A 25,391-nucleotide genomic window follows, 5' to 3' on the forward strand; every position below is an offset into this window, starting at 1 on the left:
TACTTTATGCCTAGGAATTCAATAGAAGCTATTTTTACCAGAGCTTAGACCTCCTCCTATGTTACATCTTTTCCTCAGTTCACCCTTCTCATCAAGTTCAGTGTGCATAGTTTTTACATATTGTTTATGTGGCATAACCTTGGGCATGCTCACAATGTCATGTCATTTCAGCAGCCATTTTGTTTTCTCATGGGAACAAGTTATTTCCTGCTATATTCATATGATTGCCTTCATTAAAGTTCTACTTCTTTTATGAAAAACGATATCCATTTTATAATTTCTTTTACTAAGCTGATTACATAAGTCTACATGTGGAAATTTCACACATATCCATACTTTTTTGTGCAAAGGGGTAAGTTATGAAACAAAGTATTCTGAGGGAAAATTCAAACGGGGTTTCAGGAAGGCCTGACAATTGGCATTCAAAAGTTTTTTTTTGTTTGTTCTTCCCATATCTTACTACATATTATCTCCAGAAACAAATGACCTGTCTTTGAGATTAAACTCTTGCTATAATTTAGATGAATTCTCTTAATGCACATTATACATATAATAACATGCTTTAGTTTACATGTAAATTTTTTATAAAAATAAATTTCTCATATTCTATTCATTTCATATTCCCAGTATAATATATTAATAATCAAACCCTGAATAAGTTAAGAGCCTCAGAGTCATGGAACAGAAGAACGTAAAAGTACCTAAGTCTCTGATCTTCTAGCCTCGGGCTCTTTCTAATCCGTCATTCAAGCTTTCCAATGAAACTTTCTCTCCAGACACCTGCAAAGTATAGCTCTCTTATCAAACCCATATGAATGCTTGATTAAACAACTGTTTTACTTTTTACTCAAGTTTAAGTGGGTAATTTGACAGTCTGACAAGGATATTGGTGTCTATCTATATGGAATTTACTCATCTATTGAGAGTTCTAGCAGAATTATCCATGATTAGTTTTCTCTATTAGTTACTGTATCACAATGAAGAGCATCATAAGTTTGGACCCTGTAAAGCTTTTTGACTTTCTTTCTTATATAGTAAAGTTCATCCTGACAGCAAATATGTGCAAGAAGATCTCTTGAGGCTGTTTGCTGAGAGAAAGGAAAGGTCGATAACCTTCAATACAAGCAAGTCTGAAGTAAAAATAATTCTAAAACCTTTGTTGGGTGGTGAGTTCCAAGTTATCACTGACACCATGGCAGAGGGAGAGAAGAGCCATTATGAACTGCTTTCTAAGGATATAAAACACAATAGATTTAAATAGTCAACAATGTTGAACTTCAACAAGAAAGATACTGAAATAACGTAGAAACCTTATTCTGCCATTGTAATGAAACACAAGGTAACTGGTTCTCTGAAGCTGAATACAGTTCTTATTGCTGAAACATTGCAAGGTATATAAAATAACAGAAATTCCCAAGCAAAACCATACTTAAGAAGAAAAAGAAATTGGTTTGAAAGGTTAGGCTTTAGAGTTAGAGAACTTTCCTACCTACATAAACATGAACATTTGTGATATAAATATATAAAACAAATAAGTCAAAAGTGTTTTGATAGGATAAACAAATGAGAGGTATTAAAGTGAGCATTTCTCATACATCAAGGTATTATGAATGTGAGGAAGATCTTTTGAAAATGGAAGAAAAGTAAATTTAGTGCAAATGAAAAAGTATTAAAGTATTATTTTGTACAAGTAGCTCACAGAGGTGATGTGCTTTGAAAATCTAAGTCAGTTCAAGAAGACTTAAGGAAAAAACATAAACAGAGTTCCGGTCTACCACTGAGACAATTAATATGATGGGGGACACACTTATAGGCCACATGATTTTTATAAGTCATTCACTCTTGATATTATAAATATAGAACCTTACAAACAATGAACTTTGAAATGTTCTGCTAAGGGACTCATGGCCACTTTATCAGACAGCAGGACAGGGCAAGAGAAGATAGAGGATTCATTAATCTAGTCATCAAATCAGACCACACGTTTTTTTATATATATCACACTTTTGGTAAAAGAATAAAGCATTCTTACCCTGATGTCTTTAGCCTGGCTCTCCCCTTCAACACTATCCCTTCCCAAAAAAGATCAATTTTCTCTGCCTTAATAATGGTAGCTTAGCAGACAGGATGATGGGATTCAGGGGGACTTTAGATGTCATTTACTCTAAATCTTTCATTTTGTACACAAAGACACTGAAAATCCTGAAAGCTTGTGACCACCCATAATTTAATAGTCTCCTAGTGGTAGAACCTGAGCATGGATTTAAGTCCAATGCCTTTTGCAGAACAGCCCAACAGCATAGCACACAGCCCTTATAATCGTGAATCTAGCAAGGCACTGAGAACTCAGTCTCAGATGCAAGGCACTCACAATTCACTAGACTTTGGTGAACAATGTAACTGTTTGACAGCTCTCTTTGATAAATAAACATTTTTTCCTCATACCCGTTATCTAAGCAAGATAATCATTTGCATGCATATTTTTTTAATTCTAGGAAATCTCTCTTCATTCTGTAATTCTCAGTAAAGTTAACTCCCTACAATCAGGAAATATTGAGAAAATGTTGCCTATAGCAGATATTTTTTTCTCAGCTGGAATTATCATACTCACAATTCAATCTATACTTCACTTAATCATTTAGCTGTGGTTGGGTGCAGTTTCTTCCAGCCAACATTCATGGAATATTGTGTTAGAAGTTTGGTATGTAGCAGGCAACCAATGACTGTTTTCACTGGACAAGCTATTAGAAGTTTGGACCTCCTATTTTTTAAATATTATTTACCATTTTATGACATTATATCACAAATCTATTTGTTTATTATCCATTTATTCCAGTGCAATTTAAGCTTCATTAGCAGAATGGCTCTTTGTTTGTTGCTTTACTTTTGTATCACTATCACCCTTCACTGTGCATTCTGCCTGGAAACTACTTGGCACGTTTTCATTGGTGGTATCAAGGAGAGATTAGGAATACTCTATCTGCTTACATTTTATTGTATCTATAGTATTTTTTAAAATGAAATGTTCTGCATTTTATTTGAGACACTAGAATTTTTAGACATTTAATTTAACTTATCCATAATGGAAAATGTAACATCCTAAACTCTTCTGTAAGAATTGTTCCAAATACATTTTCTAAGAAGAAAACTCCCTTAAAAATATTCTTAATGAGATATATTTAATTTGCATGAAATAGGCAGGGCTATTTTATCCTTAATACCAACTGCGATGTCATAATTATTTTATTCCAAAGGACACTTAGGACACTTACAGATGATGTGAGCCTTATTATTATTATTTTTTTGTCGCCCAGGCTGGAGTGCAGTGGCACAATCTTGGTTCACTGCAACCTCTGCTTCCCAGGTTCAAGCTATTCTCCTGCCTCAGCATCTCACGTAGCTGCGATTACAGGCTATGGCCACCATGTTCAGCTAATTTATATATTTTTAGTAGAGAAGGGTACTACTCGAACTCCTGATCTCAAGCGATCCACCTGCTTTGGCCTCCCAAAGAGTGCTGGGATTACAGGCATGAGCCACTCTGACCTGCCCGGCCTGAGCCTTTTTTTCCAATTTAAACACGATCATATTTTATACACTTCAGATTAATGAGAACTTATTCTATTTTAAAGTTCACCTAAGGATTTTGTTCAGTTATGTATGTAAAACATCAAATCTGGTCACTATTAACTTTTCTTATTGACAATACTTAAAGTATGGCTTTTATAATTTTTAAAACTGAAAACCCTATCTATCTCAAATAGGCTGTCGTTTTTTTTTTTTTTTTTCTGCCTTGATGTCATTTTAGTCTCTTCAGCAGTTTTGAGAGTTAACCCAAACTGATATTCTGAGATTTTGAATCATGAAATTTGTCACATATTTTCTAATAGCCAAATGATGAGATGGATATGATAGCAGAGAGGTTTAAAATGGTGAGCTAAATTGAGAAAATGTGATTTCCCAGCAAACCATAGTATGATAGAGCAAAGGATACTTAAAATGTAAATTTTAACCACAACTATAACAAGGAGAAAGGAAAACAAGGTTTTCAGTAGCTACTTTAAGGTTTTCTTCTTTACAGTGATTTGCTTCAGACCCAACACAACTTTTATGACAAAAACAAAGAGTGGAGGATGTCCTATTATTTAATTTCCTATTATTTTAAATTAATATAGATTTCAAAGATAAATTTGAATGGATTGATTTTTTTAAAAGGTTGCAGTTACTTTATGTATAGAATCACTAATTCTTCAGAGTAATCTGTATGTGCTTTTAGAAGATTTATCTATTAGGAATATTAGAATGATTATTTACATAGGGTCAATGAGATAGTTGAAAAGTTTTAATAGACAAACAAAAAACCCAAAGGGTCATTCATGGAATATAAAGTCCTTAATATCTGTATTTCTAAAACTTAAGGTTACATTTCTTAAGTTGCATTTATAAGCAGGTCGACTGCAGCTTGTAAAATGGTTGTTTAGCTTTGGGGGTTAGGTTCCTGGAGCTACAACAGTCAGGACCTGTTCTAAACATTCCTAGGTCCCAAACATTAATGAATATTTTCTGAGCAGCAAGATTCCATGGCAGTAACATGTTTTTATTATATTTTCTATAGTAACACATTTACCCAGGACCCACGGTAATATCATCCACTCGACGATGGTTGGTGGTGGACCTTGCCTGTTCAAGTCTGACCTGTCGATGTGCTGAGAGGCAAGCAGCAGCAGGAACAAAAAAGTCAAATAGGAGGCTGTATGGCAGATAAACTTGATAAATGGCTTTCTGATGAACAGTCCAAGTGGGCTTTTGGGAGCTATCAAGTAGCACACAGAGAAGACGGGAAAAAGAAGTCCTATTATGAAACATGTCACCATCTTCACTGCCCAGTGTCTTCTCCTCCAGCCTGGAAACTCATCATACCAGCGAGATGCCAGCAGTTGTTGACAATTGGGCTGGGCAACAAACTAAACAGAAGGGAAAGGAAAAAGAAAAGTAAGTCACAGTTACATGGAATGGCTTCAGTTCATCAGTAAGAACGCAATTGTGATCTTTGAAGACAGAAGTTCTGTTTCACATAATTTTACATTTAAACAATCAAAAGGCTTTAAGTAAATAAAGCCAATGTATTGAATACTTATTCTACCCAAGGCACAGTATTACATGCTTAGTGAGACACAACGTAAGTCAAAATACTATGGCTGCACTTGAGGAAGCAAAAATAGAACTGTGGAATAGGAATATGCAAAAGATACGCTGGTAAGTGAACAGTGCAGTTTACAAAGATATATACCTATATACACACATATAAGAGTATAAAAATATGGCTTTTTTGGATATAGTGGTTATTTCTTAGTTACAACATTACACTTAATTTTTATTTTTATATTTGTGTGTACTTTTAATAGTTTTCTATAATAAATATTTATTACTTTCATTATCAGGGAAAGCAAACAGACTTTTCTTTATGGCTTACAAGCTAAATATACTGTTAATTGGGTTGAGGCAATATGAAAAACAGATGAAAGAATATAATATTCACCAGAATGTTAATCATCATAGCTTAATTCGGTATGAACAATGCAAACACCTTACCTAAGTATACCTAATTACCTTATATGAAACACTTCACAGACATGACATCATTCTATCCCGACAACATCTTTGAGATGTAGCATGGGCACTACTTATTGTATGTTAGGGAGGTTACATATCTAGCAAATTATGAGGTGTTTGACTATCTGGTCCAGGGCTTTTTTTTTCTCAATATTTATTTTTTTCTTAGTATTCCTTTTTTTTTTTTTTCTCAGTATTTCTCAGACTTTTTTTCTCAACCTTTCCCATTAGGATTGACAGTTAAGCAATATATGAATTAAGAGAAAATTTTATCTTTCAAATGGAACATTCCAAGAATGCTTCCACCTGGGCATATTTGTATAGGTAGAAAGAGAAGATGAAGGCAATCCATGGCAACATACCATGGGAGAACAAAAGCAAACCTGGTGAGAAAGTGTACAGTGGGATTAAAAGATGCCCCCATGGTCAGTTCTGATTGAAGGAGGAGTGTAAGTTCCTTGGAAGGGAATTGGGAAAGTTCTGTTGGCATCATGAAATAGGCTTACTCTATAAGCAAACGTAGTGCTCGTTCCTTTCACAGGACTACCCACACAACTCCACATTTCCCATTTTTCTTCTTTAGTTCTAAGCTATATGGCTCTCCTTTTAGGCAAGACTTTTTCTTTTCTCTTTTCTGATAGTCAGCAAGCAAGCAATCTCTGGATATGCAGAAAGGATGGTTTGTTTGGGGGATGAAGAAAGAGAAAGGGTGAAAAAGAGTAATTTAATAGTTGAGGTGTTCAAACATTTGGATTAGATGAACAATGGTTTCCATGCAACTGTTTCTCTTCATCTTGTCTTGTATATCTACTCATCAATGTATATAGTGGGCAAATAAATATGCAAACAAATTGAATTAAGTTTATAATAATGGGTTCAGTAAATACAGATAAAACCAAATAAAATAGCATGGCTTTAAGGCTGGAGCAGGGAGGGCTCTCTTCACTATCTTGTATGTCACTTGTTTAAGGAAATTTTAGGCTCCATAAACAGTCAAGCTAAATTTTATTTCAGACAAAGCCAGGTATTTGGAAGAGTTTTATTCTTCCCCATATAATCCCTCTCATCAACATCTGATAAAGAAATCATAGTTTACCATCTTCTTTTTTTTTATTCCCCAGGGAATAAAATATTTTTTAATAGTATTAGACTTTAGGACAGCTGAAAAGTCTTGATAAAAGAGAGTTAAGGAAACCTATGGAAAATGCAAGATATAACAAGCAGGTGCCATCATCTTATCAGTATTCACACACTGATAAAACCCTATAAGGGACTAAGTAACTCATTCTGTACATGCAGAAAGATTAAAAGAAAGGTATGCACTTTGTTCACTACAGTCTAAGCGAGGTCTCGGGTTCAAACTGTCCTTCCTGGTCAAAATCTCACTACAGCACGGGGCACCTGAGGACAATCACACAAAGAACTTTCTTAGGAGATTTTAAGGTTTCTTTGAATGAATATTTCTGCCACTGAATACACACATATATACTCTGTAAAATTACCTAAAAGAAGCAAAGAATTTAATCCTCATAGAATGCCAAGTGCTAGGTTAGCTATAATTTTTTATTTATGTTTTTTTCTTAAAAGTACTTTTTCTTTCTTTAGTTACTGAAAGTATATACCTGTGATTAGTAAATGAACAGTGTTCCTAATTTTACATTAAACAGAGACACAGGGAGGCTTTTGCAGAAGTGAAAAATAGGGAGAGGACTAAGAAGAGTAGGAGTGAGTGTGTGTACAACACGAGGTTCCCCAAACGTGGATGTTATTTGGCTATGTGTTTGCTCCAATCATGGGATTGAAATAACCCAAAAAGTATCCTGAGAATCATTGTATATTCACAGATTCTCCGGGTAATTTCATGTCTCCTTTCTACCAAACATGTTCTTTACTTGTCTACACCAGCAGTTCCTAAATTGTATCCCAGTAATTAATAGATTTTCCATGCAAAAATGGGTTTAGTGGTTAAATCAGTTATCAAATTAAGGATTGAAATAAGTAAAATTTTGTATTACAGGATTTTTCAGTCTTTAATTGCTAACATAGATTAAATCAGTTCAATTATCTCTTACCTCTTAGTCCCTCCCTCCCTCCTTTCCACACTTCTTCCTTTCTTTCCTACTTTCCTTCCTCCCACCCTCCCTCCCTTCCTCTCCGTGTCTTTTTCTCTCTGTCTGCCTCCCTATTTACCTGGATTACTTGGAGTAAAGTTCAGCTTTACTCCAATCCCCTCTGAAGGACACCCTTAGAGAGGGGCCACCTGTTTCTTTGACAGTGGCCAGTACTCCATTCCAGCAATGCCCTCTCCGGATAGACCATCACATTGCCTGCAGCGTGCTGGGAGCCTACAGCTCCCGCCTCCTCTACTCCATCTTTCTACTGCACCATGAGTCATAGGAGGAACTACTGTCTTCTGCACCATTCCAGTACTGGGAGAAGTGAGGTTTGTTTTTAGACACAATTCATTACAGCCCCTTCTTTCTCTAGAGTTGTTGGCCAATTCCAGTACAACTCCTGCCATCCCATTAAAATTCATACTAAAACACTAAAACTTTCAAATTCACATTTGTGCTATGCACTTATAAAAGATGTTGTAAAAACAATTTTAAAGACTTCCCATCTCTCTTTCAATAACCTTTAAAAAGTTTGAAAAGTCTGATCTCATTATTATTTATAGAATCACTGAGTCATGAGATTCCAAATATTGAAGACACTGTGAAAACTAGTGAATCTAATCTCATTTTTACAAATAGAATAAGAGAGATCCAGCATCAATGATTTAAAGGTAACTACTTGAAATATGAAAATTCCAAACCATAATGGCAACAAAGAAAAGGATGACAAAAAGGAGGATAAAGCTGGAAAATATATAAAAACAGAACAAAACCAAATAAACAAGAAACTGCACTACTTTGTATTAGTTGGTTTCCACACCACTGATAAAGACATACCTGAAACTCGGCAATTTACAGAAGAGGCTTAATGGACTCATAGTTCTATGTGACTGGGGAAGCCTCACAATCATGGTGGTAGGTAAGAGGTATGTCTCATATGAGCAGACAAGAGAAGAGAGCTTGTGCAGGGAAACTCCCCTTTTTAAAACCATCAGATCTCATGAGACTTATTCACTATCATGAGAACAGCATGGGAAAGATCTGCCCCATGATTCAATGATCTCCCACCAGGTCCCTCCCACAACAATGTGGGAATTATGGGAGCTACAATTCAAGATGAGATATGGGTGAGGACACAGCCAAACCATATCAACTATCTAGGAAAGGGAATTAAAATATTAATTGTATATAAACAAAGTAAACAGAAAGTCATTTAAAATATATAAAACAAATCAAATAATAAAACTGTGAAACAGATTTACTTAGTATTTGTACTTTCTTCATCTTTTCAGTTTTTCAACATATTTTTCAAGTTTAAAAAATTGTATCCAAAGTTCAGACTGCAGTCATTCTCTATAGGAGGAAAATCCAAATTCTGGGACAACCATCCTGGTTACTTTATCTATCTCGACTGTGTCAGAGAGTCACATGAGAGTCTCAACTGACCGCCAGCTGATTATAAAGAGAGTTGAAACTTTGGGTTGATGTACATAAGGGCAATGTACATCCTTTCTTCTAAAAGGACCACAAATTCATATACATATCAGGTGCTCTGGGTATTACTATTTATTCTTTAGCAATTCAAAAATAATCTATATTGGGGAGAGTTATTTCCTCTGCCCAGAAATGCTTTTCAAAAACTCATTTTATAATGTTGATAGCAGGGTCTAAGGATTATTTACAGGCAGAAGACCTTCAGGGAATTAATTTTGTTCATAGCTGAGAAACCTTTTTTAAAAAAATCTTTTACTTCATCCCCTAATTCCCTCATGGCCACCAGTGGCTTTTAATTGTCTCTGTCTCTCTCTGCTTCCTGGTGATACCCTTGGTCATTTTCCTCATTAAATGATTTTTCTGGTCCCTCTGAGTATATTCATATCACATGATTAATCAGACCCACCTACTTCACTAATCAAAACATTATTTTCATCTGCCTTTCCAGGACAGGTGAAACATTAATTAAGCCAATAGCATTCAGCATCATCTGCAAGTCAGACATTGACTGCATAAGTGCGGGGAATGCCACGATCTGTAAGAACCACATAAATTTGTCTTCTGGGAACTCAAAATACCTTGGGACTAATTATGTAACTGAGTAATTTTATACAGAGTATTATATAACTTGTTAAAAAAGAGGTATAAGGTATATAAGAGTATGTCCAACATGAAATAAACTGAAAATTTAAGAAAGGAAGTGGAATTGGTTAGTTAAGCCTGAAATGACAGATAGATTTACACAGTCACAACTTTGTAAATGAATGTGTTTTATGTTAGATTAAAAGAATTTCATGTTAAAAACATGAGGATAGAGATAAGTATGCTCAGATGAGAAATCACTTGTGCTAGAGGTTATAACCAATTGTAGATATACTAAAGATGAAATGTAAAGGAAAACTGTGGCCATATTTTGGAATATGGATGAAAGTGTTTGTTGAGGACATGCTTGAGGCTAAATTGTTGCAACTCAAATTGTAGGCTGAGGCCAGTAACATTGAAATCAACAGGAAGGCTGTTAGAGATGGAGACTATCAGGCCCCACTTCAAATGTGCTGAATAAAAATCTGCATAGCATGATTCCTGTGAATGTTAAAACTTGATAAACACTGGCTTAAAGGATTTGATGTCTAATAAAATTGCCTATAGCCCCATTGTATCTGATAAATATTCAAAGAGTAGTTTTAATTCAGTGTAAATATATATTCCAATGTCTATAAAGTAAGCAATATACAGCTGACGCTGAAACCCTGGGAATGCCTTTGTGTGTATATGTGTATGTATGTGAATGTGCATGAGTTATTGAGTGACAGGGATGAACCATACAGTGGTGGTTCTCAAAATTGAGCAAGCAGCAGGATCACCTAGAGGCTGATAAAACACATGAGCCCCATGTCTGATTCAGCAGGTACAAGGTAAGGCCCTAAACTCTGCATTTCTGTCAAGTCCTCAAGGTGACTCCAAGGACCAACTTTTAATAATCACTGCCTTACAGAAAGATTTTTGAATAATGTGCGATTGTTTTCTAGTTTTTCTTTCTTTTTTTTGATCAAATTTTTTTTTATTATACTTTAAGTTCCGAAGTACATGTGCAGATCTTGCAGGATTTTTGCATAGGTATACACATGCCATGGTGGGTTGCTGCCTCCATCCCCCTGTCATCTACATCAGGCATTTCTTTCAGTGTTTCCCCTCCCCAACCTCCCCACCCCGCTAAACCTCCTCTAACCCCCCAGCCCCCAACAGACCCCAGTGTGTGATGCTCCCCTCCCTGTGTCCATGTGCTGTCATTGTTCAACACCCACCTATGAGTGAGAATATGCAGTGTTTGGTTTTCTATTCTTGTGTCAGTTTGCTGAGAATGATGGTCTCCAGATTCATCCATGTCCCTACAAAGGACATGAACTCATCTTTTTTATGGCTGCATAGTATTTCATGGTGTATATGTGCCACAGTTTCTTTGTCCAGTCTATCATTGATGGGCATTTGGATTGGTTCCAGGTCTTTGCTATTGTAAACAGTGCCACAATTAACATACATGTGCTTGCTAATGTTTTCTGTTTTCCTATTTTTTGCTTTTCTCACATAAAGTCAACCTTCTTATTAAGGTTATCAACAAGCAGATTTAACTCAGTAAAGATGCCTTTAAAGGAATCGTGTAGAAGTCACACATCAAGCAGATATTCTATGGTGTAGTTTAGTACAATATCTAATTACAGGAATAAACACAAAAATATCAACAATAATCCCCATCAAATCACGGAACTCTTGTGCAGGTGGAAAAGCCAAACACAATGTAATGGCAGGCAGAGGATGATAGCTGATGAATTCACCATTAAGATGGATGCCAGTGGGAGACTTAAACCAGTATTAGACAGACTGGGATTCAGTGGACATGAGAAACATGAGTAGGTGATGAAGATCCTGGACAGAAAAGGAATAAAGCACCTAAGTTTCTCACAGATATTTAGCCTATGCACCACCACATGCCTTCACCATGACTCTAAAGACATATGGAAAATCTATTTTGCTTTGTATTATGTATTTGGATATTGTAGGGATTAAGAGCACATAAGTCTTAGAAAAACCCCATTGGGATTTGAATCTTGGATCTGCTGGTCCCTGATTGTGTGAGTGTTAATAAGTTATTAAATTTTTGTTATGCCATTTTCCCCATTTGTAAAATGGGGATAGTAGAAATACTTATCTCAGCGTTATTGAAAAATTAAAAAATTAATATATGAAAAGTATGAGTTCCTAGGTCATAGCATATGTTCAATAAATATTAGATATCACCATTATTGCATATACACATGTTTACACACACAAGGATATAGGTATATACACATATGTCCATAAACATATGTAATCACTTATAGATGTATATACACAAGTATATATATGTATTCACTTTCAGCATAATAGCAATAATTAAAAGATTTATGCAAGGAAATTACATTCAGAAGATAATGAATTGAGTTTTTTCAGCCTTGTTAAAAGGCAAAAAAATCAATAAAGATTTAATCAAATTTGAGAATACATTGGCTAGAAAGCTTGAGCATAATCAACAAGATTAATTGATAAATTTCAGGGTCTATTATTTGCAGACTCTTTTGGCCAACGAGTGCCCTGGCTCTGTCAATTTCAAAAGTCTCCTACCCAGTCATAAAATCACCTAAGTGTTTTCTTAAATATACATGTTAAATTCAGATTTGCAGATCAGGATTCAAGGAAGAGCTAAATGCATATTACTGGGGCACCACATTTGATGTCACATAACCAGGAGGGAAGACAATAACTAAATTTCATAGGATGATAATGTTGGTGAGACAGAGGCAGATTAAACTTCTTAAAGCATTCCTGAGACTAAATTCAAAATTGGTTTGGCAACTGATCTGAGATGATGAGTGGGCAGTAATGGAAAGCTGAAAATGACAAAGGCAAAGGAAATAAAGCATGTGTGTGTGGGTGATGAACTCAACACTGAACTTAGCAAACAAAACAGCAAGCAAACAAAATCCAATTTAGGTGATAGGAAGGCTGAGTCAATAAATAATGTTTGTTCTTTGAAAATCACAAAGAGTAGCAATTTCATATAAAGGCTGCCTGTATTCACCAATACCCTTCTCAGAGCACATATACATTGTTCCAAACTATTATGGAAAATAGATGAAAAAATGCTAGTTATTTCTAGGTAGCTACCTAGATGCTTTCTTAAAAAATGAATAGAGGTATGGAGGCAGAAAATTATACAGTATTGAAGAAACCCAGCATTTGACCTCTGAATCATGTAGGTGAGTAATAGATGAGAATGGTGGATGGAAAGCAGTGAGGAAGTGTCAGATCCTGGCCTTCTCTGAATAGGCTGGTTCTCCAGTCTGTAATGAGCCACTGACATTTTCCACACAGAGGAGTGGCATGTTCAGAAAGGGTGTTTCACTTTTAATCAGTCTCCTGGAGAGACTCCTATTGACGACTGAGCCCAGCTCTACTATCTTCCAGTAGGGCAAGAATTCAGAAAGGAAAAAAGAGACAGATGGAAATGAATATTAGTTGTTCTTATGCAATAAAATTATTGTAAGTACTCTGCGTTTCCCTTCTCTATTCCTTTTAATATATATGAAGACCTGTTGTTTTAGAGAAAATTAAATCGTTCAAGACCTTATAAAATAGGACACTCATTTCATATCTTCTTTCCAGAATCAAAGGTTGATGTCACAGAATGGGGTTGTTTCTCTACCCATCTAATTTATACATATCAATAATATAAGTGAACGATTATTTTGCTTTAAATGTGTTAAGTCCTATCAGCAGAATTTTTAAACTGTAGCCTTAGGGTAAAGAATAAGATCACTTCCTTTTATGCTCCCTAATCTCTTTTCTGTCTCCCTGACAAAAGCTCTGCAGACTATCTTGGCTGACAAATTTTCTGGGCTTAAAAATAATAATAATAATAATAATAATACTCAGTTTTTAATGATCTGTTAATTGAGGCTGGAATGAAATTAGTCTATAATAGACAGAGAAAAAGTTACATGTTTTGGAAACAGTAGAGGCCATACAGTCACTGACCTCTCAGCTTGTGCTATCTGCTCCAACCTGTATGGCAACAGAGGGGTAACTGCACAAAACAACACATAAAAGAGCCAAAAAAGAAAGAGAGCCAAAAAGAGTTATAGTTCCCTGTAACTCTGTCACTCTTTGATATCATTTTCACAAAGCAGACAGGAATAAGGAGTAAAGTATCTGTTGAATGGAAATTATTCTTTCGCGTCATTTTACTTTTTATTCTTTATTGGTTAAACTAATTGTCACTGATTCTGGCTGATCAAACATTTGGGGTGTTCCTCCCTGGCTGCACCATCTATCTCTCCAGCCTCTCTGCCATCTCTTTCATCTAGGTCCTTTATTTTTTACAAGGATTATTGAATAATGAGCTTTCATTCTTTTTTTAAACAGCCACAGTTATGTTCCTAAAAATGAGGCATGTATCATTTCCTCTCCCTCATTGTCATTTCCAGCATTTCCACTTGCCACATGTGCCAGCGTTGCTTGTTCCCATCCTGGTCTCTGTGCCCTTCAAGCTAGCTTCCTGAGAAAATGCACATCCAAGTAAGTAAAGACAAATCACAAGGCAGGGTAAAGGATGACCTGAAAATAAGGAACAAACTATTATACGTGAAGAAATTAGTCACTGAAAACTTAGACCTATAACCATCAATAGTTCAAAGGAACTCAACCTGCAACCCCAAGAATCTGCATATGAATAAGGACTTCACTGATTATTTTCTGACCCAAGGTACTGCTATTATTGTGGATATTGAAATGTTTTATATATAAACTATATGTCCATATGGTATCTGAGGTTTTATTAAATTTTATTTGTTCATTGTGATGGTTCCTAAGGGCTGTTATAACAAAGTACCATAAATTAGGTGGCTTAAAACAACATAACATTTTTTCTCCCAGTTCTGAAAATGTGAATTCCAAAACCAGAGTGTTGGCAGTGCAATGCTTTCTCTGAGATTCTGGGTAGAATCTCTCCTTGCCTTTAGCAACCTTCTGGTAAATGACTGTGAATTCAAGGCATTCCTTAGCTTGACACAGTGTCATTCCAATCTCTGCCTCTACCATCACATGGCGTTCTTTCTATATGTCTCATTTCATATCATCTTCTCTCTTTTTATAAGATAACCAGTCAAATTGGAGTAAGAGTCAGTCCCACTCTACAATGACTTCATCTTCAGTAATTTCTTGTGCAATTATCTATTTCCAAATAAAGTCATGTTCTGAGGCAGGCACTTGGGGTTTGGACATATCTTTTTGCCAGACAATTTAAAGCATAACATCCACAGTAACTTATTTTCTAGTAGTTGTCTAGTATTTAGTTTTTGATTCTATAGTTTACAAAAAGTTGATGTTTCAAATGCTCCAAATATATTTCAAGTTCATAAATAATTTTAAAATCTAGAAAACTTTGTTTTTAACACCATTTTATTAAATATGATTGTTAGCCCAAATTAATGTTCTGGAAACATTGAAGAAATATCACAGTGGTGAATTGGGGCCTTAGATCCCTGTCTTCCAAACTATTCATTTTCCTCTACCTCTTGAATAATGTCACAAGGATTGATAATAAATGGCTATAAATAAAAGAAATAAGGAAGAGAAAAGTATCAATAACATTGTGAAATGAGAGGACCCTACACATAGGCAGACAGCTACATATATAAAAGGCAATTTTAAAAGGTACATAAAAAGTCATATATCTAAAACCATTTCCCATATCAGTCTTCTGTTACAATTAAATCTTCCTAAGAGCTTTCTGAAGACTTGTATATTTTAAATAGAATAAAACATTACATTGCTTAGACAAAAGAGGAATTAAGCAACTAGTATATGATTGTCATCTTGTGACGGTAGGGCTTTTATGCAATATAATGGAAAAAATTGAAGGCTGGAAAAAAGAAGGATCATAAAGCTTTGATGTAGTCTAGTACTGTAACCTTAGTAAAGAATTCCAAGGATACAGAAGAAATATGTGTATAAGGATTATCTGAGAGAAAACATCTGGTAGGTGGTAGTTGTATGTACTCGGACTCTCCAATATAAGAAAAACTGTGACTAGTATAGTTGTGCTTGGTTTCATCACTTTCCTAAGGTTAAATTATCCACATATCTCTTATTTTGGAAAACTGTCACTTGAAAGCACACACATACATAAAATTCAGTAAGTTCACAATTTAATTAACGTTTTGGACCATAACACTATTTACCCATCTGAGTGCATTGTGTTGATAAGCGGCACAACATCTAACATCTATATAGATGAAACATGAACTCTTCTCCATCCACTCATAGCATAAGACTTACAGAGTTCCTGCCATTAAAAAGAAAGAAAGAAAAACCCACTGTATGACGTAACTCATCTTCTCCCCAACCAAATATAATTATCCAAATATAATAATGAGGAAACAAAAATACTCAAATACAAAATGGGGACCAAAATTTGAAGAGATAGCATCAAAAGATATATAGATGGCAAATAGACACATGAAAAGATGCTCAACATCCATTGGACATTAGGGAAATGCAAATCAAAGGCACAATGAGATATCACTGCATACCTATTAGAACGTCTAAAATTAAAAAAAAAACAACAAATCAAAACATATGTTGATATATATTTGCAGACACTTAAACATTCATATATTGAACAACAAAATATAGATAGTGAGCCTTTTTAAAGAAAAGTTTGCAGTTTTGTTTGCTTTGGTTTTAAATTAAATATTCATCTACCAATGATGCTACCATTCTTATTTTTGGCATTTATCCAAAAGAAAATAGAGCATATGTACATACAAAGATTTGATTATAAATATCATAGGAGCTTTTTTGTAATAGACTCAAACTGGAACAACACAAATGCCCACCAACCCATGAATGGATAAGCATAATATGGTATGTTCATATAATAGATTAGTCAGCAATGAAAAGGAATGAGCTGTTGTACTGATATACACACATGGTTGAATATTTTAAAAATTATGCAAAATGAAAGAAGCCAATGGAAAAATAGGACATGTACTGTATAATTCCATTTACACAAACTCTAGAAAATAAATGGGGGCATGGGGAGGGTTCAGGGAAGAATTATAAAAGAGCAGACGGTAACCTGTAGTGGTGATGGATGTGTTCTCTATTTTAATTTGGTTATGTTTTCACAGGTATATACATTTTACTAAACCTTACCAAAGTGTTCACTTGGAATACGTGCAGTTAATTGCATGCCAATTTTACTTCAATAAAGTTGTTATAAAATAAGTCTGGCTGGGCACGGTGGCTCCCGCCTATAATCCCAGCACTTTGGGAGGTCAAGGCAGGCAGGTTACTTGAGGTCAGGAGTTCGAGACCAGCCTGACCAAAATGGTGAGACCCTGTCTGTACTAAAAATACAAAAATTAGCCAGAAATAGCTTGAACCTGGGAGGCAGAGGTTGTAGCGAGCTGAGATCATGCCAGTGCACTCCAGCCTGTGCAACAGAACAATACTTTGTCTCAAAAAAAGAATCAAAAACAAAAATAATAAATAAAACAAGTCTGTTCCTCTTTTGCTAGTATGACAAGCACATTGAGGTTTAATCAACCTCCAATCTGTTGCCAATATTATGAAGTCAGTCTCTTAACTGTCTCTTGTATTCATCTCCTTATTTTATCTCAATATTCCCCCTTAGTTATCATGTAATATCATCATAACGAAACATCAGATGCATGGAAGTTTAAATTAGTACAGTCATTATGGAAAATAGTATGGAGGGTCCTAAAAAATAAAAATAGAACTACCATATGGTCCAGCAATCCCACTTACTGGGCATATATCTGTAAGAAATGAAATCATTATGTCCAAGAGATATCTGCACTTCCGTGTTTTTGGCAGCACTATTCACAATAATCAAGATATGAAATCAACTTAAGTGCCTATCAGTGTATCAAAGGATAAAGAAACTGTGATATAGATACACACTAGAATATTATTAAGCCTTATGAAAAGAAAGAATTTCTGTCATTCAAGACAACATGGATAAAACTAAAGGACATTATGTTAAGTGAAATAAGCCAGATACAGAAATACAATTATAGCATGATCTCACTAATATTTGGAATCTTAAAAGTGTGAATTTACAGATACAGAGAGTAGAATAATGATTACCAGGGGTGGGATGGTGTGGGCAAGGTTGGGGAAGATGTTGGCCAAAGGGTGCAACATTTCAGTTAGATAAGAATAAGTTTAAGGCCGAGGCGGGTGGATCACGAGGTCAAGAGATCGAGACCATCCTGGTCAACACGGTGAAACCCCGTCTCTACTAAAAACTACAAAAAATTAGCTGGGCATGGTGGCGCGTGCCTGTAATCCCAGCTACTCAGGAGGCTGAGGCAGGAGAATTGCCTGAACCCAGGAGGCGGAGGTTGCGGTGAGCCGAGATCGCGCCATTGCACTCCAGCCTGGGTAAAAAGAGCGAAACCCCGTCTCTAAAAAAAAAAAAAAAAAAAAGAATAAGTTTAAGAGATTTGTTGTATAATGTGGTGACTATAGTTAATAACAATGTATTATAGTCTTAAAGATCACTGAGAGTATATTTTAAGTGTTATCACCACAAAAATAAATAAGGATATGAGGTAATACATATGTTAATTAGCTCAATTTAGCCATTCCACAATGTATGCATATTTCGAAATATCATTGTAAACCATAAATATATGCAGTTTTTATTTAATTATAAAAAGAAATAAGTCTCTTTTTCAAAAAGAAAATCATATGCATGACTCTAGGCCTAATTCAAATCAGCCTTTGCGTTCCTCTCCTAACCCACTCACCGTTCTGCTGAGACGGTGGGCATTCCAGCATGCGTATTTACCTGCATCTTTCTTATTTAAAACTCTGAACTATTTCGCAGTCCCCAGGAAAGAGTTCCAGGTAGTTACTTTACCACAACCTCTCGGCCTTCCCTTAGCCCTGCATGGTTACACTTCAGGCGTACAAACCACTCAGAGTGCTTTAACCATGCCTGGGCCTTCCTTACTGTTACAGGTTTGTATATAATACACTGTTACATTGGCCTGTAATTGTCCATCTCCTGACTTTTCATAATGAGTTCCTATAGGTCTTTCAACTCAGCTTCACATTCTCCTCGTTACTTCCAGAGTCAATTGTTCCAAGTACTCTTTTTGTGCATTAAACATACATTTACAATTGCTCCTATCCCCTATATCTTCAGCATTATATTTAGGAATTATAATGAGACGTTCGAAGAAGGTCTGTCACTTTTTTTTTTTCAATCCTACAACACAGGAAGCTTTATTCATCCGCTGCTGCTCCAAAGAGGGGCTGGGAGGGTCACTCACTTTAATATGGTGTCCTCTTGGGCTTCTGCCAATTCTTTGGCAATCCGTTTCAGTTCATCCTGCTGCTGCTTCTCCTCTGCCGCTATCCTCCTCTCCTCTTCTGCCCGAGGTTTTAGGTAACTGTAGTGCGTGGCTCTGGAGGCCATGCCGAGGAACAAGAAGGAGCAGCGGCCGAGCTTGATAAGCGGAGACACCTGCACCATCTTGTCCCTGACCTTCGTACCGGAAGCACAACCCGCAGACCTAGGCGGACGCCGTACAAGCCCGCATAGCAGTTGAAGCAAAGGCAGAGCTGGGAGGACGCATATGCTGTTAGCAGCGAGAGAGGGGAGGCGGGAAGGTCTGTCACTTTTAATCACTTCATCCCTAGCACTAGTATCTGGCACTGAGATGTCAATGACTATTTACTTAACTGAATTAACTGCTCAACATAGCAAAAGGCTTATGGGTCTATTTAGTCAGGCATTAACTGCTCACGTAAGTTCCACAGAAAACCCTGGTTGAAGTCAGTAACCTCAACAATAAGGACGCTTTATATTCTTGTGCCTATTTCTAGAAGTTACACACATAATTAGCTTCTTCTGCCTCTCCTTAACATAATGTGAAATAGTCCAGGCAGCTTCCCAGGAGATCCACTGTGTTGCTTGAGGGTAGGGTAAGAAGGTTGCCTCGGTCCAGGTTAGAAGTCAGTGCTTAGAAACTATTAAAAATCAAGTTTTTCTTGGAAAGTGTATCTTTACAAGTAGCAGAAAGTCAGAGTAATTTAAATAGTTGCCAAGGAAATACATTTCAGAGTAATGTGTTTTTTTTATATAGGAATTGATAAAAGAAGGGCAAGACCCGGAAAGTGGCAAATCTGGTCTTCCATATTCTTCAGTCCTCTTGATATTGTTTAAAAGATAATAATTATATTTTCCCTCACCTTGCTTTTCTTGTGTAAACAAACATGCATGTCTAATGAAAAAAATATGGTTTCTAAAAAAAGACAAGCCAGTATTAAAGAATCTGTGTCCTTGATATAAAATATCATTAATATTAATATTAATATTCTATTAATGATGTCTAAACATTGGGAAGAAATATCAACATTTGACTTATGCAGGAATATATGGATGTTAAAAATACACATATAAAACTATTATTTTTTATAACTCTTAGCCTCTATAGAGTATTATTCAATACTCACATAAAATTTGAAACACTTCAAAAGTAGATTCAAAGTTTTATTTTCTTACGCTGCCATGAATATATATCATATAACATATATGAATAGAATAAAGTATCTTGTACGTTTTGAGTAGAAAATCTCAATACTCAGTATCACTCTGTTCCAAGAAGTAAATATATCCTCAAACTCCATTTCACTAAGTTATAAGCTTCTGCAATACAATCTGTAATTTAGGGACTCTCTAAAAGGCTTCCAATAATTATCTTTAAATATGACCGTCACAAGACATGAGTGGGTGTTTAGTAGTTAGTTATGTACATACAATCTGATTACAAAATCCAAGACAAATTCTAAAACAAGCCTCTTATATAGAAAAAGTTCAGTATTATAAGTTTCCTATGTCAATACCAATATCCATTCCAACTCCTTCCTACCACTACCATGACTACCACAGTATGATTCAGGCAGCCCTATAGACAGACAGTAATCCAGTGACTCTTAATCCTCTTGCTATTCTTGGGTACCCAGAATTTCATATCTACTTTCCTTGCAGTGGAACCAAGACTATGTTTCTAGAATTCCTTATATTAGCTAGGAATGGTGTGATAAGGAGATGAAAGAATTCATACAAAATTACAGCTAACTGATTCATCTTACTCTTTTATTTTCACTTAAGAAATGATAAAAGGCAGTGAATGCCAGAGAGTTAGGTCCCAAAACTGAAGGCTTTGCGCCTGTTCACCTTAGACATCTTCTTGGATGTCTTTGATCTGAGTCACTTGACCTGTACTGACTAGGGGAGGAGGAAAAATTAACAGTCCTCATGTCCTCCAGCTTCAAGGCCAGCACTCTTTTTGTCCTAAAATACAGATTGTATTTCTTAGTTCAAACAGAAAACAGGCCTCCATACTTGATAGTAAGTAGAATTAAAATCTTAGCAATAATAAATTTAATCCTAATTAAACAAAATGCCTCTCTTCTTTTTGTACCAAGAGTTTCAGTGGAAATAAATAAAAGCGGTAAGGAGATTTAAAAATGCTCAAGAATTTCTTGCTAAGTTCTTCTCTACTGCTGGAAAGTCCATTTGATAGCAAGCAGAACCTATCTGCTTCATATCATCTAGACATATTATTGCCAAATGTGAGTAGCTATTTAACCACCTCCAAACTTTACAATGCAATTTTTGGTGTATCATACATATGCTAAATATAGTCAAAATATTTACTTATATTTCTGTCAGGATAAATTTACTTTACTGAAAACATTGTTGAAAGCGGAAGACAGTGTGAACATTTTTTCCTTTCCTAATTTCAGTAAGACCATGATATGTATTCTGGACATTTCTCTAGGTACCTATTTCCCTGATCTCAAAGGAATTCAAAAGTCACAATAGGGAATGTTTTCATAGCTACCCTTAGAATTTAAGAACAGTGAACAATAGTCTAAAGTTATTTATATATGTATATATTCTAAAATTATGTATATGTGTAACTACATAATTTAAGTTAAACATCTTAATTTCCAGCAAATCATTTATTCCATTAGTTGAAAGTAAAAAGGTGAAAGTTCCAAAAAGTGGCAAAGATACTTCCTTTTTCTGTCTCCATATACATACACAACATCTAACTAATTTCTACCTTCTCAGCAGGTTAAAGATGGGTTTCTCATTTAGAAAGGACTAGAGGATCCTTTATGACATACTTTCCTGTGATTTACATATTCTCATTATTTAATTTTTATCACAATAATCTTCTGTCATATCTGTACAAGTTATAGGTCTTCCCAGAGAAAGAAATGCCTACCTCTAACAGAAGCTAAGTAGAAGACAGAGTTTTCTACCCAAGGAGAGTGTAGAGGCAGAAAAACACTGGGTATGAACTTGAGGAATTATATTTAAGGCAGTTCCTCACTATATCACTGCAGTATTAGCCTTAAGAAATAGTATTTAAAGATTGAGAATTTTTTTGAGTTGAGGAATGGGGACACTTACTCATTATTTAAGAGCTAATGATAACTTCTGGTACTAAATGTTGTCAGCATTCAGATTTCTGTTCTATACCCAGATTTTAAGAAAATCCAAAACATCATAAGAAACTGTCATTCACATTGGAAGGATATTAACCAAGCATAAAATATATCGCTGTAATAGTGAAAAGTATAGAATTAATATTTAACAATAACAGTACTGACAATCAACAATAATTGTAGAAGTACTACTTTAAAGGGAAGGGCACAATTTTTGTATTTCAAACAGATAGGGAATGATAAATGTCATTCTCTTTCATTACTTACCTTTCCTCCTTCATGCACACATTCAAAACTCCAGTAGTCCCTTGTCCCCAACACTTTCCCTTCCTTATTTAACCAGTCCAATCACTACTCTGCCCTCTTCTCTGTCCAGTGGCTCTCATTCTGAATAAGACTTCAGAAACACCCTTCACAGTGATGGGTTTTCTTTATATGTGCATGTATTATGAGATGGACCACATTATATAACATCATAGCTATTTACATATTTGTATATTCGCATTCCAATTTAATATTATTTATCTCTGCATCTAAAATTCCATTCAGAATTTCCGGCCCAAGGAATATTTTTGAGAAAATTTTAAGAATAAATGAATAAATATATGACTAGTGACAGTAGAGAAACAAATTTTACCTACTGCTATCAAAATTGTGCCTATGTTATTTTATGGCTTTAAGACTGCTACATACCATGGAAGGAGAGACTCTGCCTATACAAAGGGCAGATGACAAAATAAAACAAAACAAATATAAAACAAACAAAAAAAACACATAAGCAATAAATTATTCTTTGCCAAAGAAGTCAAATATATAAAGCACATTATATAATATTACTGGTTTTAATAGTCTGTCTGAAGCATAAGGAAGAATACTATTTTCTCAGCAAATAAACATGACCATGAAATACAGGAAAAAAAACCTATTTGCTTTAATTCTGTTCCAAGTTAATTATTGCTTTTTAACTTTTTTCTCTTTTTTTTTGCCGTCAAAATCGTGTTTATTTCACTTTGCGTCTGCCCTGTGCTCTAGCGCCTCCTCTCTGGGGCGGCGTGTGGGGCGCACTCTCTATCTGACCACTGGCTGGGGGTGTCGGATGGCTTGGGGAACCCGGAACCGAGGAAGGCAGTGAGAGCTGGACAAACAGTCGGAAGATGCACCGCGGCCTACAGCGCTGGCGGACCATGCGCGCCCCTCCGCTGGGGAGGCGCCGTCGGGACTGCTGAGCGGCAGGGTGCCGGGCGTGCCCGCTCACAGGCGGTCCATCCGGAAGGTGTCGTCGGTGGCTGGGTCGGCCAGAACCAGGCCGGGGTCGTTGAGCATGTGCAGTCCGTCGAGGGTCAGGGGGTGGATCTTGGGTTCATCCCCGGGAAACTGGCTGTCGGAGTCGAAGCTGACGTCGCCGACCCCGGCCAGAGAGCTGGTCAGTTCTTCAGAGAGGCTGGGGAGGGACTTTCCTGTCACTGTGAGGATGATGTTGGGGAGGCCACTGTGGCTGGCATAGCGCAGCTGCTGCGAGTCCGGTAGGCTCCCGTGGCTGCCGGTGAGGCCCATCATGGCCGCCTGCAAGTAGTTGAGAGTGGAGCCGGGGCTGTGCCGGCTGCTGGAGCTGATGGCGTTCTCCATCATGCTGAACTGCTCCAGCAGAGTGATGATGGGTGACAGCGGGGACAGGGTGGGCGACGCCTGTTGATGCCTCGTCTCTGTGCTCAGGGACAGGGTGCTAACGCCGGGTAGGCGGTGCTGTGGAGAGGACCCAGGTGTTCTCATCCCCTGGCCGGCGCCGCGGATGCCCAGGTGCGTCAGGTTGGCCGCGAGGTTGCCAGTGCTGCTGGAGCTGCTCAGCGCGGGGAAGGTGGGCTCCTCGGGGTCCAGCAGGGTAGGGAGCGGGGAGGGAGCCCCAGTGTTGTGGGTGGCGGGGATCAGGGCTGTAGTGTTTTCCTGGTTGGCTGATAGGAAGATGTTGATTCCGGGGACCTCACAGGATTTGGGCCTGGACCCGGTCTTCTTGGTATCCCACGCTTGCTTGGAAAGGTTTTTGTCTGCCTCTGATATGGTCTCTTCCATTCCCGGGACTGTTATCAGTAAGACTCTTTTCTGGTGCACGTTCTGGGACCCACTGGTAAAGGATTCTGGCTGCGTGGGCGTCATTGTGCTCTGGTGCAGGGCAGAGTCAGAATTGGTCCTTCTCCAGCTGGTCTCCGCGGGTGGCGAGAGGTACACGGTGCTGTAGGGGCAGCTGTCGGCCTGTCGTCCGTGTTTGTCAGACTTCACCTCTCTTGGTTTATGCAAACATTAAGAGATTAATCAATGATCCTCGGCTTAAGCATAAGGCTTGAAGTAGCAACAGTCTTTATTGGATTGTCAGACTTCACCTCTCTTGGTTTATGTAAACAGTAAGAGATTAATCAATAATCCCCGGCTTAAGCATAAGGCTTGAAGTAGCAACAAAATAAATATTGGCTGTGCCATTGTTTTAATAGGCAGAGTATGAAGAATAAAGTGAACCGAGAAATGCACAAAACTTTATTTTCGGTTTCTAGTCCTTCGTTTTAAAAAGAGTTGTTTAAATTTTTTAGATTTTGAGAGGGTGTTACTACCTCCACCACATAGAAAAAGTACTTGATGAAATTATCTCATTTCTGTTTATTTTTCAACTATGGTTGAATACATTTTATAACTTTGGTATGGAAATTGTTGGTTTCACATCAAAGAGAAAGATGTAGCTTAGAAATATTAATATAAAGTATCACATGATTGTTTCCTAGCAAAATACATTACTACATGCATACTTTCTACTTCCAAACACATGATATATCCCTTATTCTGTTAAAAAACTGTTAGCTGATGACTGATCTTGTTTATGGGTCTTGAATCTGTCTTGTCTCTAAGGTCTAAAATCTGTATGACGAGATAACTGGCCATGGATTTTATCAGTTATAGATTTTCAATTAGGAAAGGAAAAAAAGTAAATAAAAGCAAAGATTTTTTGAATAGAAATACTATTGCTTTTATATCAAAGAAATTGAGAAGTAAGCTTCTAGGGCCTATATGATGCTGTAAAACTTGTAATTA

The 25,391-nt window shown here is 36.5% G+C and overlaps 1 protein-coding gene and 1 pseudogene across 4 annotated transcripts in view; both read right to left on the minus strand.

Annotated features, from left to right (window-relative positions):
- TRPC4 (transient receptor potential cation channel subfamily C member 4) overlaps window positions 1-25,391 on the minus strand; it is a 212,787-nt gene that overhangs the window by 52,289 nt on the left and 135,107 nt on the right. For 2 of the 3 annotated variants that reach the window (XM_032294519.1, XM_032294521.1), the window contains exon 4: window positions 4,628-4,964. In XM_032294519.1, the coding sequence (XP_032150410.1) occupies window positions 4,628-4,964 (337 nt within the window). Of the gene's footprint in view, window positions 1-4,627; window positions 4,965-25,391 lie in introns of those variants that run through there. The other variant, XM_032294522.1, reaches the window with a different exon arrangement.
- On the minus strand, window positions 19,057-19,362 carry LOC116562330 (annotated as a pseudogene). Its single transcript, XR_004273879.1, has one exon. The product of XR_004273879.1 is annotated as an ATP synthase subunit e, mitochondrial pseudogene (transcript).

The sequence above is a fragment of the Sapajus apella genome, unplaced genomic scaffold (genome assembly GCF_009761245.1).
Source record: "Sapajus apella isolate SASKATOON/1434 unplaced genomic scaffold, GSC_monkey_1.0 scaffold32, whole genome shotgun sequence".
Taxonomy (NCBI): Eukaryota; Metazoa; Chordata; class Mammalia; order Primates; family Cebidae; genus Sapajus; species Sapajus apella.